Source organism: Amia ocellicauda, chromosome 3 (assembly GCF_036373705.1).
Source record: "Amia ocellicauda isolate fAmiCal2 chromosome 3, fAmiCal2.hap1, whole genome shotgun sequence".
NCBI classification, from domain to species: Eukaryota; Metazoa; Chordata; class Actinopteri; order Amiiformes; family Amiidae; genus Amia; species Amia ocellicauda.
Window position 1 is genome coordinate 45,455,254 of NC_089852.1, and position 16,993 is coordinate 45,472,246.

Sequence of the window (16,993 nt, forward strand, 5' to 3'; positions counted from 1 at the left end):
CCGTTATAAATACAATTATGAAATTATTTACTTACCACATTGCCTCTGTGTTGCGTGTACAGTGAGGATTAGTGTGGCTATAGACAGGCATGTAAACAGATTCAGCCGGCTTCCTCGAATGATGAACAGAAAGTGATCTTTGTGGACTCGGAACTCCTTAAGCATGACAAACACTTATCAAAATAAAAGTCCATCCAACATTATGCCTTATAGGCATCACAACTGGCACTACACAGGCTGTCAGATCGCCACCACCCCAACCCAGACATAATACAAGGTGTACTGTAAAGAGTATTTATATATGGATATGGAATTCAGACAATGGTACAAGTGTAAATATAGCTGTCTAACATGATCATATATTTAACATGTATGTTTAAACATTGAACACTGGTTTCTACATTACATATTTTGTCAGTGTCCACAGTACACACATTCTTTGGAGAAATATGACGAGTGCGCAGGTGCGCTGCACCGCAGGGTCTACTATCAGGATAAGTGCTGCCCCTGTGACACCGCACAACACGTTTGTATGTTTGCACATTTTTCCCGTACATAGCGAGTGATGTACACATCAGTGTTCAGTTTCAAATGATAATAGAAAATCACATTACAATACTGTGTCCATGGCTGGGATTAAATCAACATTTCAACACGCTATAGAAAATGACACAGTAATTTGTACACAGTTGCGGCTCATTTTTTAGTTGCTAGTTTCTTCTGATCATCAATGTAATCACTATGATGTAGAGTTTTGTAGCAGGTGCTTCACATTTTGTATTTAATCTGCACCTCTACACATAAGTGGAGGCTGAATAATATTTACATTGATGTGGTATTCACCAACACATAACTGATCCACCCACTAATAGATAACACCTAGATAAGGGGGTCTGCCAATAAGAATAATAACTACACAGCTGCCATCAATGGTGGCTTCGGTTTTTATTTATAGATTTTTATTTTTTCAAGTACAGGCTTCTAGTTTTGTTTCAGCGAGGAGACTAATGCTTTGGATTTACAGCACGGAGTGTCAGGTTGCTGTTTCTGTCCCTTCATGTGCCATCGCTGTCTCTTGCAGGATAATCAGCCGCTGCCACCCTCTGGTTTCTCTTCAATTTCAGACACTGTGATTGGCTCACTGTGCCTCTTGCGCTTCCCGCCCATCTCTGAAGCCACGCCAGAAAACAGAAAAACACGTCTCATCCCCATTCGCCGGCCCTCATATTTTAGATTTAATTCACTAAGATGATGAACTGTGAGATTTCCTCCTGCGACTTATCCACAACTTTTCATGTTCGCAACTTGCGAGCATTTTTGATATAATCCTACCCTAAATTACTTTTAGCACTGCACATTCTGTTGTTTACTATATGTATTGATGCTCTTGGTTTTACTATAGTTTTAGGGGATCGTATTTAATTGCGAGCAAATTATATAATATATTTTGTATTGAAAGTGATTTTCTTATTTTACTGTAGGTTAAGATACAAATAATAAATAATGATGTGTTGTATGTAATTAGTGATCCCCCCTCTCTCATTGATGTGGATGAAAGGAGGTAAGATGTACCTTCCCTGTGTGTATTATTTGTTTGATGTGTTTAAATGATGATACCTATGGTGTCTAGGTGGTGTCCTGAGATCTGGGAAGAACCTGTAGGGAGGCCCAAATATAGGTGGTGTGAGGATCCCTTCCTCATTAATAATAGGTGTGGCATATTCAACATTTGTGAGCCAATATTGCATTCCACAGTTGTGTGACAATGGTTTATATTTGGAGTGAAAGCCCTTATGACAAAAGTTAGCATTGTAAGAAGCATCACAAGGTTTTCTCAGACATGTAATTTTAAAAATCATGAACTGAAAAAAGTAAGAACCCCTTCTTTGAAAAGAGTACAAAAGGGTGTATTTTTTAATTGTATTTTAATTGTAAACTTTAAATTACCACTGGATCAGTGGGTGCAGCTAAATATATTAAAATGTAAGTATTTGCATACATTTGCTGGATCTTATGTTCTTGTATCTGATATTTAAGTACAGGTATTTATTGACTTACTACAGATGTGATTATTTTGCTTCTTTTGTAAAGCTTTCTAATTGCTCCTATAATCTCCTCTGTTTTTAATGTATAAATGATAGGATTCAGCATTGGAGGAATGGTGGAGGACAAGGATGTACATATTATCCTGGTATTAGAATTAAAAATTGACATGAATGCAGCAATGTATGTGATGAAAAATGGCACGTAATACACTATCACTAACATAAGATGGGAGGTGCAGGTTTTCATTGCTTTTAACTGTTCCTCACCTGATGCTATTTTTAACAGTGCAAATATTATACACACATAAGACAGCACAATCAGAATGAAAGGTATAAAGTAAAATACTGCAATACAGATTTTTGCATAAGTATAATTTGGGAAATTGTCATTACAGGCCATTCGATATATAGGCCCATGATCACAGAAATAGCTCTCTATGACAATGGATCTGCAAAATGATAGCCTGGTGATTAAAAGTACAAGAGTTATGATTAGGGTTGCTGTGAAAACCCAGACACATGCTATAATCACAGCCATTGAAGTATTTGTCATAATGATGTGATATCTCAGTGGAAAGCATATAGCAACAAACCTGTCATAGGCGAGTACAACAAGAGTGAGTGACTGCATGGAGGTAAAGAAATGCACAAAGAACATGTTGGCCAAGCAGGCTTCATATGTGATGAACTGAGAATCAAAGAGAAAGGTGTCAATTAACCTAGGAATAAGAGCTGTGCTTTCACAGATGTCAATTACAGCTAAATTGAAAACAGCACTGTACTTAGGTGTATGAAGACTTCGTTCTGTGTATATAACGAATATGATGAAAAAGTTTGCAAACACAACTACAGCATAAACAAAGCACAGGAAAATGTAATAGTACTTCACATGTGGGATGTTGGAAAAGCCGTTGATGTAAAAGAACTGAGGCCGAACAAATGCAGCATTGGGAGAAACTGTTGAATTCAAGGAGCTCATGGCAGACTGTTTTGTTTTTTCTTTGACCTGCAAACAAAAAAGTTATTAACAGAATTAAAGGTAAACTGAATAAAAAATAATAATACATGAAAACATTTTTATCAGTAGTTAGATTACATGGCAAATTGTTTGCTTTATTGCATTTACTTTTAATTAATAAATATTATATAATAAATTAATAAAATTATATAAATATATATAATAATATATAATAGTAATGTAATATATATACAGTGAGGGAAAAATGTATTTGATCCCCTGCTGATTTTGTACGTTTGCACACTGACAAAGAAATGATCAGTCTATAATTTTAATGGTAGGTGTATTTTAACAGTGAGAGACAGAATAACAACAAAAAAATCCAGAAAAACGCATTTCAAAAAAGTTATACATTGATTTGCATGTTAATGAGGGAAATAAGTATTTGATCCCCTATCAATCAACGAGATTTCTGGCTCCCAGATGTCTTTTATACAGGTAACGAGCTGAGATTAGGAGCACTCTCTTAAAGGGAGTGCACCTAATCTCAGCTCGTTACCTGTATAAAAGACACCTGTCCACAGAAGCAATCAATCAATCAGATTCCAAACTCTCCACCATGGCCAAGACCAAAGAGCTGTCCAAGGATGTCAGGGACAAGATTGTAGACCTACACAAGGCTGGAATGGGCTACAACACCATCGCCAAGCAGCTTGTTGTGACAACAGTGTAGCGTTATGTTGGGTGTATTTTGATAAGAGCATTTGGGCTCTGAGCTGAAGCACTGATCTAAAGAACTTTGGGGGGAAGTCTTATCAGATTTCTTTAGCTCATCATCTTGGAACTGGTTTGTTTCAAAGTGACAGTTTTGGGGAGGATGGCACCGAGAAGAGGCCAAATAGTTTGGAATTCTGCTATGAGATGTCTGGAGAAAGGGGCCTGTAGGTGATAAAAACTCTTTGAAGTGGACGAGAGCCGAAATCCCGACATAGAGCTACGAACCCGGGCCAACCGGCATTTCCAAAAGATGGCATGGATTGACATCAGTCATAAATCAAGCCCCCCTCCAATAGGACACTGGGGGCTGAAACCGAAATCCAATCTCACAAACTCAAGAACCAATCACCTATTGATCTGATAGACTATAAGGAACAGCGGACAGTCTTTCTCTCTCTCTCTTTCTCACCTGAACCAGTAACTCGCTGCCACAGCTCAATGTGTAGCTCTGTTGCCAGAACCAGAACCAGAAACCAACTAAGTCTTTGCCGGCAACAGAAGAGTTAAACTGGGAGAAGGAGATTGAGCCGTACGAAGAATTCTTTTAAATAACTTTATTCAGTAAAGAACTTTACAGACTGCGCTGCCCGCCTGTGCCCACCTGATCAGTGGAGTTTTACAGCTGGACAATTGACTAAGTCGACTGTATACAAAAGTGTCAGTCATTTAAATAGCTATTGAGTCTTAAGAAACTTGACCCTTGGAACAAACAGGGCCCTGCTTTCCTCAAAGACTTTGTCTTCAAATAAGTATGGTGAGAGACCCTGCTTGCAAAGAAGATTTTGTGCACAACCTTGGAGCCTTCAAACCAGTGGAAAATCTGTTTGGAAAAGACTCTACTTTCGCGAAACCCCAACTTCCAGGTGCATCGACTGAGTGGAAGTTCTTGGACAAAGCCGAACCGGACTGCCTTTGTTCCAAACCACACGGACCTCGTGCCGTGTGCTGTTATCTGAGCCCAAAGCCAGAGAGGCCTCTCTGCGACGAAGTTCAGATAAGTTTAACAGTTTGGAGTTCATGATTCATGACATTTGAGAAATCAATTAGAAATGTTTATCTGTGATTCATAACTCTAGAATGTGTAATATCATTTAGTTTTCTTAAATATAAATGTGTGTTGCATTAAACTGTTTTGTTGATAATTTTAGAAATAAAATCTGTCAACGCCGAGAAATACCTTCTCATTCCTGTTTAACTGTTTAGTCTGAAATTGACACAAGTTAATAGACATTAGATTATTGGTGGCCCTGCCTATCCTTAATCATTGAATAATACTCAGTTAAGGGAAATTGACTGATATATATATATATAACGAGAAGTTACCTGACATTAAATACTAACCTGCGTAGTTATTTAATGTCTGACTACAATACTAATGAGAGACTCACCTTGGTCTTACTAACCGGTATTGTAGTCAATGTGTTTATAACCTTTTTTGTTTAACGATTTGTGTGTTATCATATGCGATCCCATGGTCTTTGATTTGGTCACGGAAGTGATTTGTCTCTGATTTGTTGATCTAGTGTTGAATTTTAATTAGTTTTCCCTTTTGTATAATTAGTGTAGTGCTACATTTAGTCTTTGTTTTTGAATACATTTGACAATTTATATCTTTGGAATTGGTGTCTGCGTCCAATTATTACAGAAATTGAGTTCTACAAGATTCCAGGATTCGTGATAAGGTGATACTATAAATTCACTTCTTTAATTGAAATTTATAAGTGTACCTTATGCTACACATGTATTCTTATGGAGAAATGGGTTTTGTTTTACATGGTTTCAGTTAGCATGTTCTTTTTCAGGAATGTATTGACTGTGTTAAGTGAGACCTGTCCCCTGTAAATGCAGTAAAATCATCAGATTAACTTAAATAAACTGAAAAATTGAATACAGTTCAAAGAAAAGCTGCACTGCCTCTTACGTACTTTTAAATGGATAGGTTCAATATAGGAGGACCATTGTCCTCTTACCATCGTACCATAAAACCATCATACAGCAGGTCACCTACTTTTTTTGCCTGTTGAACCATCCGAAAGTGTTTTAAAATGGAAACAGGCATTCATTAATCCACATTTCTTCTCTATCACGATCACATCTGTGCTTCAACTCCATGAACTGCATTAAAAAAATATGAACGTCTTCCTAATAAGTCAAGTAGCTTTTGCTACTAAATAATACTTTGAAATGCTTGAAATAAGGTTTTAAGTTGAAGATCCATGTCTTTTTGGTGTGTTAGAACATTATGGAGACATTGTGCAATGGATTATGGGATCAGTTCCTCAAGTGCGTTATAATCACATTTTAGACATAACAAGCCAAATAATGCCTTATTTAGACTTAGACGCTAAACATACTATGCATATTACAATGACATTAATCGCTTCTCAAACATCATACAGTGTCTACCCAATAAAGGTCTCAGGGTAAGAAAAACATATGGAGACAACAATAGGGGGACACACTGGTTATTTCTTTAACCCTTGTAAGTATGTTCTATTTCATTGCAATAACTAAAAACAGGCTTTTTATCAAAGCATAATATATTAATAATAATATAATTACATTATTTCAGCATATACACTCGTTTCTCGGAAGGTCTGAATTTTATATTCTGTCTCTCTAATGAAGGTTACAGGGTTTATATATATATATATATATATATATATATATATATATATATATATATATATATATATATATATATATATATATATATATATATATATATCTGCCCTGCAGGAGTGTTACTCTAAGTGCCTGGACTATAAATTAATAAATAACTACATATGAAGCTCTGCCAGCAGCATTGCATCAGTAGCATCAGAAACACCAGCATATACAATAATAAAGAAAAATAAACATTGCAAATAAATATTAAATATAACAATTTTACTCACTGTAGGTTTGTTTACTGTCTTAATATAGTATTTTTATAGATTTATTTTAAGAACATTCAAATACATATTGCAACAATTTAAAGGAAATATCTCAAAAAATAAAGCTGTTTTTGAAAAAAAAAATATTACGGTACATGATTCATATTTTTTATTTTGTCAAAATAATTCTAAGCAAAATTGTTAACTTAAATGTTTTATCATTGACCCCTCTACTAAATGCATATCACAACCCAATACTGCATGTTCCTTTAAAAAATATGTAAATAAATAAACACCTCTGAAAAACCAAACAAGCAAAATCTGTAGTTCTAATTCAAAAGACGACCAAATTATTAAAGGATCCTTGTCTGATACTCACCAGGCTGTAACAAGTGGGTTATGACAATGCAGGTACAATAATGAAAATTAATCTAATCCAACACAACTATCTTTAAAAGCTGCCCATTTGTTTTCCTTGCAAAGGAAAGAAAAAGTCCTGTCAGACCAGAAATGTGTATGTGTTTGTATCTTCAGACCAGGATCTTTTATAGAAAATGACTTTATGATGATGCACCACATTATAATCCTGCAGGGAAACAGTGTGGAATTCTCTGGTCTCTTTGACCTGTACTCCTGAGACATTAGTTTGTTGATTCAGATATGTTTAGGTGTAAAAGGAAAAAATAGACTGTGACTCAACTAGACATTTTACAGATACAGGGTTGTAACACAGTACGAGGAGTGGTCCAGTACAGACGCTATGTGCGCCCCCCGGGACCGCCCTGGCTGCTCCGACAAACAGTCTTCCTGTGCAACACTCCACTAGACAGCCTGCGGCGCAACACACTTCCAGTGCCTCGATGCTCAGACGCACTAGGGTGACAGGCTGCAGGGTGGAAGTTACAGCTGACCGCAATCAGATTGTCACCCCATCTCACTATACAGAGACTGCTTCTCCACTGGTAGGGCACAGAGTACCTTAGGGGAAAAGCAGCAGAGCTATAACTATAAGTACGTAACGAACCTTGGCTACTGAACTTTAGACAATTCGTTTGGGTTCCGGACTGTGACTGCTTTGTGTTTATATGTGTTTGTATTGTTGTTTTGCTTTATGTTTACAGAGGGACCCGTGACCTGTGTTTTTGGGGTTTACGTCTGTCTCATCTTTGTTTGGCTCTCGGTATACACTGAAACCTCCAATCTCACACACTCCCCTTCCCCACTGTGTGCTTCCTCAACCCCGCCTACAGAGCCCTGAGACCAGGGATATCCTGACAGGATAAAAGTCTTGTGCAGCTTTTCCCTCTATGGTACCAGGACTTATGAAGCATAAACCCAGCACAACCCAACTCTCTTCAGGAGTGTCCTGTGTTGTAAACCAGATCATTTCTGCTGCTCCACAGTGTTCTGATTGATCTGTCTGAGCTTTGATCTGCCCTCAGAACTGATAAGAGGCACATTCTCTGCTGTTCTTGTTATGAGTTACTGTCTCACTTTAACTTGAAAAGTCAATTGAAGAATACAATTCTAAAATAGTAGTTTCTTACAGATACCAAGTACATGGATTTTAATTTCTGATTGGCAGATACTGGGAAGTTGTGATCCAAGACATGTTCTCAAATGTACTTGGCATGGTCTCACCCCCACTGATGTAGATCTGGTATGAGTAAGAAAATGCACTCCTTCCAATTGTACAAACTCTTTTGGAAAATCAACATACTTTTGATAGCAATACCTTTACTGTATTTTTAACAATAAGAAACAGCTGAAAAGAAACAAAACAATTATTCTGTTCTAAGATCAGGGGAATATCAGTCCCTAGAATAATATATTGCATGAGGTTAAGACTCACAGATTCGATACTGAAAAACCCTGGATAATGTTTTATATTAACTGTATTGTTATGACCCCAAGTCGCTGATGTAAGGGGATGAGGGGGACATAACATAGAACACACAAATGTAGTAGTGGGAGAGTGAGGTGAGTGTAAAAACCAACACTAAGTCAACTATATATACAAGAAGGGTTTATTTACAAAGGGGCAGGGAGTATATACAACTATGTACAATAGTCCAAAATGGATGTGATAATAATAATAATAATACAAATAAACAAAGCACACACAGAGGAAAACACCCTGGGTGGTGTCAGCTACTACTGAATCAAAACAAAACCTATCTAAGCTAGTCTAGAAAGTAATCCACTACCTGACTTGTATTTCTGGAACAGACCCTAACTGTCTACACTAACTAAACTATATAACCCTGACAACTAATACAAAGGGGTGATCACCGCCCCTACCTCAATACCTAATGTGCAACATACCACTATAATGTAGACAACATTTATCCCTCTGTGTAAACGTGTAAACCCATGGGTATCTCACCTATCTACCCATTTTCCCCTTAACAAAAGTCAATAACAGATTACAGTGTGACAAAACTCAAAACAAAGAAGAAAACAGTAGGTAAATACACAAGGAAAACACCATCAATCACGAAGGTATTTTACCACAAACAAACAGGGTAGCAATACGAAATGTGATCTGTTGGCTCTCTTGAAATGGAGAAATGACGGGGCATTTAAACTGTAGTTGGATACATTGGATTGGACAGGAGCACGGGACACACACACTTATGTAAGGGCACGGAACATGTATAACTATATATTATATTAATATCAGCATTAGAAATAATAGCATGTATACAGACCAAGCAAATTAGATTTATTGAGCTAGTGAAAGCCAACAAGGCGGTTTTTCAGGGCATACCCTCTAGAAATTCCTCTCTCCACTTTGACTTCTGTTTATTATGATAAGAGGATCACCCAACAGATAAACAGCCCACATCTGTTAGTTTGCTTATTGTCTGTTTGTAGATTTACTGTTTCTCCAGACAGGCTGGAGATATCACATTGTATTGATTAATTATTTCATTGACCTATGACCATGAGATTGGACACTTAAGGCTGGCAGGATGCATCTGTTCTAACGACACAGGAACCCAAAGGCCAGAGACCTGACCCCAAGGCAACACTTCTTGCGAGCACTTGACTGGACCCTGCTCACAGCACCACATGTCATTCTCTCTATGAATGCTGTTACATTTTGTTGTTTGGAAAGAATCAACTGAGGTTGGGGGCTCCCATGTGGGTGACCTCCATGCCGGGCATGTTAAATAAATATATTATTCTCTGTACTCAGTCTGCTTCTTTAAAAAGGGTTCAACAGATACCACACCATATACCTTTTGAGAGAATCACTACCGGAGCCATTGGCATTAACCACTTAATATCATTGTATAAATTCCCTTCATTTTTTTTTTTCACTAAAACAACTTTTTTCTTTTACAGAGGAGACGTGAAACACAGAAGGAGGGACTAATATCTCGCAGAGACAGATGGGTTTTCTGGACTAATTGTGTAATCAAGGGTTTTGTTATTTTTGGTGGTGTTGTTGTTGTGAGAGTCCTTTGTTTATCAAGTTTTTATATTTTTTGCCCTGATTTTGTGCCTCACTTTGGCAAATGCCATGACTTTAATAAAGAGGGAACTGGAAATCCCACTCCCTTTTCAACTTGAATAGTCTCCTGTTATTCCTTTCCTTTGTTGCCCCACAACACTGATATCCAGAGATGTCCAGTGTGTGTGTCTTAAGCTTCTTGTACTCCCCATATTTTTACAAGTAAAGCCAGATCAGATTTCAAGGTGATAGGTTTGCTGACTGTTTTGCAGAGCTTTGCCAAAGGAAATGTTTAATTAGCCTGTGATAAAGAAATTAATATAAAATATTAACAAATGCAAATTAGAATCCTTTGAGTTTTCATTAACAAAATATATTTGCAGTTACTAAGTTTATATTCTGCCTCAGTAATCTCCTCTGTCTTTAATGTGTAAATAATCGGGTTCAGCATTGGTGGAATGGGGGAATAAAAGGATGTATTTATTATCCCGTTATTTTGGTGGATACTGGAAGTTATTGCTGCAATGTATGTGGCAGATATTGGAAGGTAAACACTGCTACTAAGATAAGAAGGAAGGTGCAGGTTTTCAAACATCCTTCTCATGATGCAATCTCTGCGACTGGGAGATACAACCATCGGACGACGGGGAGGGTCCTGGCCTGCTGCCCTCACTCCGGGCAACAAGGCAATGCACCAGGGTGACACTGGTGGAGAAAGCGGGCTCCAGCAGGAAGAATGACCAGGTTCAGCACCGGACAGCTCCTAGCTCCTGCCTGGTGAAGGCTCCCCTATATCAATAGCTTCAGCACCATGGAGAGATGCTAGTGACCAATAAGGAGCAGCTAAAAGCATTCCTCCTAATGCTAATGTAAGCACCTCCTGCTCTCTCCCAGTCAGTTGGTATTCACCACTGCTGCTGAAAAGAGTACTTGCTGTCTGCTCTATAAACTTGCCCTTGCACAGCGTCGGAGGAGTCCACCTGACAGAAGCTCTACCCTTCGCCTGGACCAGCAGGAGCCGGTACATAGGAGAGATCACTGCTCCAACTAGGATACCTCCTCCACTCTTCTAGAGGCCCTAATGGAAGAGGGCCTACTATTCACTTCAAATAAAATGGCTTAGAAGCATGCCTATTACACCTTATCTCACTCTCTGGTTTCTCCTTCAGTGCCAGGTCCATCCACCTGGCCCACAAATCTTTAACATAATAAATATGATGCACGAATATGAAGCAATGACTCAAAAGGCAATATTATGATAAACAGAATAGCCATTATAGAATTTGGAGAATTGTTGTTGCAGGCCATACGATACACATGTCCATGGTCACAATAGCTGTTTATTACAATAGATTTACAGATTTAGAGTCTGGTAATTAAAACCACTGCTATCAGTGTTATAATTGCATCAAAAGCCCATATGAAAACTACAATACATGTCATAGAAGTAAGACTTATTATAACATGATATTTCAGTGCAACACAAATCTGTCATAGGCTAAAGCAACAAGAGTAAGAGATTGCAGGGAGGAACTGAAAATCAAAGAGAAAGGTGTCAATCAATTTAGGAACAAGTGCTGTGCTGCCACATGTCAACTACAGCTAAATTAAGCACAGCAATGTACTTAGGACTGTGAAGGCTTCACTCCATGTATATAATGAATGGGATGAAGGAGTTTCATAATATAGTTACAGCAAAAATAAAACACAAGAAAATGTAAAAGAACTTCACATGTGGGATGCTGGAAAAGCCACTGATGTACAAAAACTGAGGCTGAAGAAATAAGACAAGGAGGATTTGGACAAGGATTAGTCAGGGTCACAGATGGTAGGTCGAACAATCAGGCAAACCAGGTTAACAAGGAAGATCCGGAGACGTAGAACAGAGAGAAGGCTAGGGTCGATACACAGGTAAACAGGATTTCAGTAATAATGCTCAGAATTCCTGCTGCAATGTGTCATATTAAAAAAAATATATCTAATTTGGATTTGAACAGCCTCTCATGGTTAGTACAGGAGTCTTAACACTGTATCTTACGCTGTATCATTTATGTTCGTTCCCATAATCGGTGTTCCAAAAACACTTGTACAATATTCTATTCATACTATTTAATGGTGAATCTCAACGTTCTCCTTGTGATTTCTGCCATTGTTTTTTTTTAATTCCGACTGGAATGTGGAACTATATTTACTGACTCATCACACTCGAAACATATGGGTAGAGGGCTGTATTGATCGAGTTCTCACACAGAGGGGTGAGATGAGAGCAAAGATGGCTGTGCCCATGGGTGAGCATGACTCTCCTAAACAAAAAGAAAAACACAAGAAACACTGTGATTATATGTGTACCATACATATCAACTGAGTGATGAATGAAGGAGTACAGCCTGTGTTGACCGGACATTAGCTAAAGTGGTAAAGTCCCACCAGCCAAAAGACCTGGAGGAGGCCATCAGGCTCACGGAGAACCACCTCACTGCTCGGGATGATTAAACCTCCCGACGCTCTGTCACAGACGCTCCCCAACCCATTCCCAAGACCCTCTCGGGCCCGACTCGCCTGGATATCGATGTGACTCTGGAAACTCCAACTCATAAACCTGCCTCTCCCCAACCCACTTCCCCTTTCCCTCCTGTCCGTCCCAAACACAAACCCGTCTCTTTAGCACCCTCCTTTTCGCTCTGTCCCAGTACTGTGCGGTCCCCTGGAACAGCTACGGTGACATGTTGGCGTTGGTGGACAGCCTGGACCTCGCCAGGCTAAATGTCCAGTGATGGAAGTGGATTACTACACCTTTTGTGCTGCTCGCCCCCCCGCTCACCCTGGTTCAGCAAAAGACTTCACGGTACCAGTAAGAATTGAGGGACGTAAAGTCAAGGCCCTCCTGAACTCTGGCTGTAATAAAACGCTAGTCCAGGATGGTCTGGCTCCTCGGGTCAAAGGCAGGCAAGGCACTAAAATTGCTATTAGGTGTATTCAGAGAGACATACACTGGTATCCCATGACCCAGGTAACCATGGTTAATGGTTAGGAAATGTATAAGATGAACGTGGGGCTTGGCTCTCGTATGCCACTCCCGGTAGTACTAGGGAAGGATTGTTCTGAATTTCTGTCTAATATTATAGATCCTAGGCTCTCATTCTTTGATTTGGCTGGAGCACACTTGGGACATGGCTCTGGGGACAAATCACCCTTGGTGGCTGCAGGTAATGAGTGAGGAGGGGACAGCCTTCACTCCAACTCCAGTCGTGTAGCAGCCAACAGTATTCTATTGGACCCAGGGGAAGGAACGAGTTCTTGGGCTCACCAGCTCTCTCCTTCTTCCAATGGGAAAACCGACACCTCCAGTATAGCCCCAAACGCTGCCTTCTAATGTGATTTTGATTTCGCTCAATGCTGGTGCGTCCAGCAACATCCTAGTTGTGATTGAATAAGCACATATTAGACAAAGAAGATCACTAAATGAATGTCTAAAACATGATCAGGGACCATAGCACTTTATAAGGGCCCTGTGTTTTAGTTGATCATGTCACATGACCAGAATTTGAAGCTTTCTTTAATGGGTTTTCATCAAAGTATCCTCTTTATGTTCATGTCAGGCTTTCTTTTATGTTGCTGTCTGCATTTGTGAAGGAGTATATTACCAATTCCGGGAGAGTACATTGCTGACAGATCACATCTACTGCCTGTCATGTGTTCTCCCTCGAATTCACCATTGCCTAATTAGTCTACCGTTAGACTGGTCCTTGTTGATGTTTTTATATATATAATAAATGTGTTCCTTGGACACTCCTGTTTGCTAGCTTCGACCCCTGCCTGTTTCCAGGTTTTGTTCACATCCGCGCTTAGGTTTCCCTTCCCTGTCAGTCTCCCCGTGACTTCAGCAGTACAGTAATGCTAGATATGTGCCAGTATGCACGTTTTCTCTCTACCTGCCTCATCTTTGACTACTGTGCTGTTGTCTGCAGCTGCAGTAGGACCAGAATTTCTTTTAAACAACTTTGTTAATTTGGCACATTTTGCAGTTTCTGGATCAAGAGCCTTTTTTATTCTCTCTTGCATTTTTTGACACCACCTTTTCGTTTCTTCCAATCCGTCTCTAATGAATGACAGTGAAAGCGAGTCTCAGGAGTGTTTGACTTTGAATGTGAATTTGGATAACCATGAGCTCAGCCTTGTTCTTAGCCAATCAGAAAGCCGGGCTGGCCCATTGATCTTAGTATCATGGCTGGCCAAATGCTCATTATGAGAAAATCATAAATATTTCTTCTACTGCGGCCAACCGAACTAAAAACTGGTCCGGCCCATCTGGCATTTGCCATGATACACTCACATCTTATAACATTTACATTTCTCTTGTATACCCCATATATAATTCATAGACTACAAAGTGTATATGTATGCATTGAACAGTAGAGTACTAATAGAGTAGTTGGAATACTTTACAATAAAAGAGTGAATTTTGTAACTGCACTAAATGTTTAATTTAATTACCACTGTTTCAGTAGGTGTTCAGTAGTACTATTCTATATTTTGTTTTTGTATTTGGTCTTTAATTACACATATTTATTGATTTATCACAGCTGTGATTATTTTGTTTCTTTTGTAAAACTTTCTAATTGCCCCTATAATCTCCTCTGTTTTTAACGTATAAATGATAGGGTTCAGCATTGGAGGAATGGTGGAGGACAAGGATGTACATATTATCCTGGTATTTGGATGAATAACAGACATGAATGCAGCAACGTATGTGATGGAAAAAGGCAGATAACACATTATTACTAAGATAAAATGGGAGGTGCAGGTTTTCATTGCTTTTAACCGTTCCTCACCTGATGCTATTTTTAACAGTGCAGATAGTATACACACATAAGACAGCACAATCAGAGAGAAAGGTACAAAGCAAATTACTGCAATACAGATGATTGCATGAATGTAATTTGGGAAATAGTCATTACAGGCAATACGATACATAGGCCCATGATCACAGAAATAGCTCTCTATGACAATGGATCTGCAATATGATAGCCTGGTGATTAAAAGTACAAGAGTTATGATTAGGGTTGCTGTGAAAACCCAGACACATGCTATAATCACAAGCATTGAAGAATTTGTCATAATGATGTGATATCTCAGTGGAAAGCATATAGCAACAAACCTGTCATAGGCTAGTACAGCAAGAGTGAGTGACTGCATGGAGGTAAATAAATGAACAAAGAACATATTTGCCAAGCAGGCTTCATATGTGATGAACTGAGAATCAAAGAGAAAGGTGTCAATTAACCTAGGAATAAGAGCTGTGCTTTCACAGATGTCAATCACAGCTAAATTTAAAACTGCAACATATTTAGGCGTATGAAGACTTCGTTCTGTGTATATAATGAATATGATGAAAACATTTGCAAACACTGTTACAGCATAAACACAACACAGGAAAATGTAATAGTACTTCACATGTGGGATGTTGGAAAAGCCATTGATGTAAAAGAACTGAGGCCGAACAAATGCAGCATTGGGAGAAACTGTTGAATTCAAGGAGCTCATGGCAGACTGTTTTTCCTTTGACCTGCAAACAGATTTGAAGGTAAACTGAATAAAAAAATGCAGATTTTTTTTAAAATCAGTAGTAAGATTAAATGGCAAATTGTTTGCTCTATTGAATTCTACTTTCAATGATTAATAATATATACAGTATATAATAAAGTGATGTGTGTGTGTGTGTGTGTGTGTGTGTATGTGTATTTGTATATGTATATGTATATATATATATATATATATATATATATATATATATATATATAATGTTAGGGCTGGCTGATTATATTTTTAATTGCAATTAATCTACATTTTTCACTGTTTAATCAAGATTAATTAATTGTGTTATCACTTGTTGAAATTACACATCATATTTACATATGTGAGTTCAGTTCTACCAGAATAATAATCCCAAGGAAATTATTCAATCAAATCTTGATTTAATAAGAATTCCAGCAATTCAGCACAAAATTTTTAAAAACAAAACAAAACAAAACAAACTGTCACAAGAGGTTACCATATTCTCAAGAGTTTCCTGCTTCTTCATAAAGGTCGCATTTTTCAGAACAACATGGAAAAAAAATCATCTGTTTCTTATTAATTTATTACATATATTATATAAAAGGCTAATACAGTAACACAGCCAGGAATTTGCGGAGGGGGAAAAAATGAGGACAAAGAAGAATTAGGAATGAATGGTAGAGGGTCTAGGAAAAAATCACATATCAACCAACATTATGCAGGCAAACTAGATGCGGTTTCTGTTACTTCTGGTTTCCGACAACATCTCTATAAACATCTCCATTATGTATGTACAGGTGCACTAGCCCATGAAATCTTTCTTCTGTCATAGTGGAGAGCAAATATGTTTTGAGTAGTTTTAGTGCACTGAATGATCGCTCCCCTGTTGCTGTCGTGACTGGTATAGTATATGAGCATGTTACAAACTACATAACCATCAGAAAACATCAGTTCAGCATTAACCTTTGTACATCAGGAGACGTGCCTATTTGGTGTAGCAGACATAACACTCTACTGCAAGCGGGGAGCTCCGACCTCCAAAATAATCACTTTAGCCACTGGGCTAATATGTTTAGTTTGATAGTTTCCTTCACTTATTTAAATTATTTAACATTATTTATCTCTCGCTGGCTTCCACTGGAATGCACCTTCTTGAACATCTTCCTAAGAATTCAAGTAGCTTTAGCCACTGTATAATACTATGAAATGCTTGAAATAAGGTTGTAAGTTGAAGATCCATGTCTATATTAATCTGATATTAACATCTTTTAAACTTTTTAATCAAATACCCCACCGATCTGCAGCGATAGTTTGACTTTTT

General features: G+C 38.2%; 2 protein-coding genes across 2 annotated transcripts; both read right to left on the minus strand.

Moving 5' to 3' along the window:
- Positions 1–2,046: 2,046 nt before the first annotated feature.
- LOC136746861 (olfactory receptor 1M1-like) lies at positions 2,047–3,051 on the minus strand. Its single transcript, XM_066699694.1, has one exon. The coding sequence runs from the start codon at positions 3,022–3,024 to the stop codon at positions 2,047–2,049; it is 978 nt and encodes a 325-aa protein (XP_066555791.1). The 5' UTR covers positions 3,025–3,051.
- An 11,631-nt stretch (positions 3,052–14,682) lies between these two features.
- LOC136747188 (olfactory receptor 51E2-like) lies at positions 14,683–15,678 on the minus strand. Its single transcript, XM_066700142.1, has one exon. The coding sequence runs from the start codon at positions 15,658–15,660 to the stop codon at positions 14,683–14,685; it is 978 nt and encodes a 325-aa protein (XP_066556239.1). The 5' UTR covers positions 15,661–15,678.
- Positions 15,679–16,993: the final 1,315 nt, after the last annotated feature.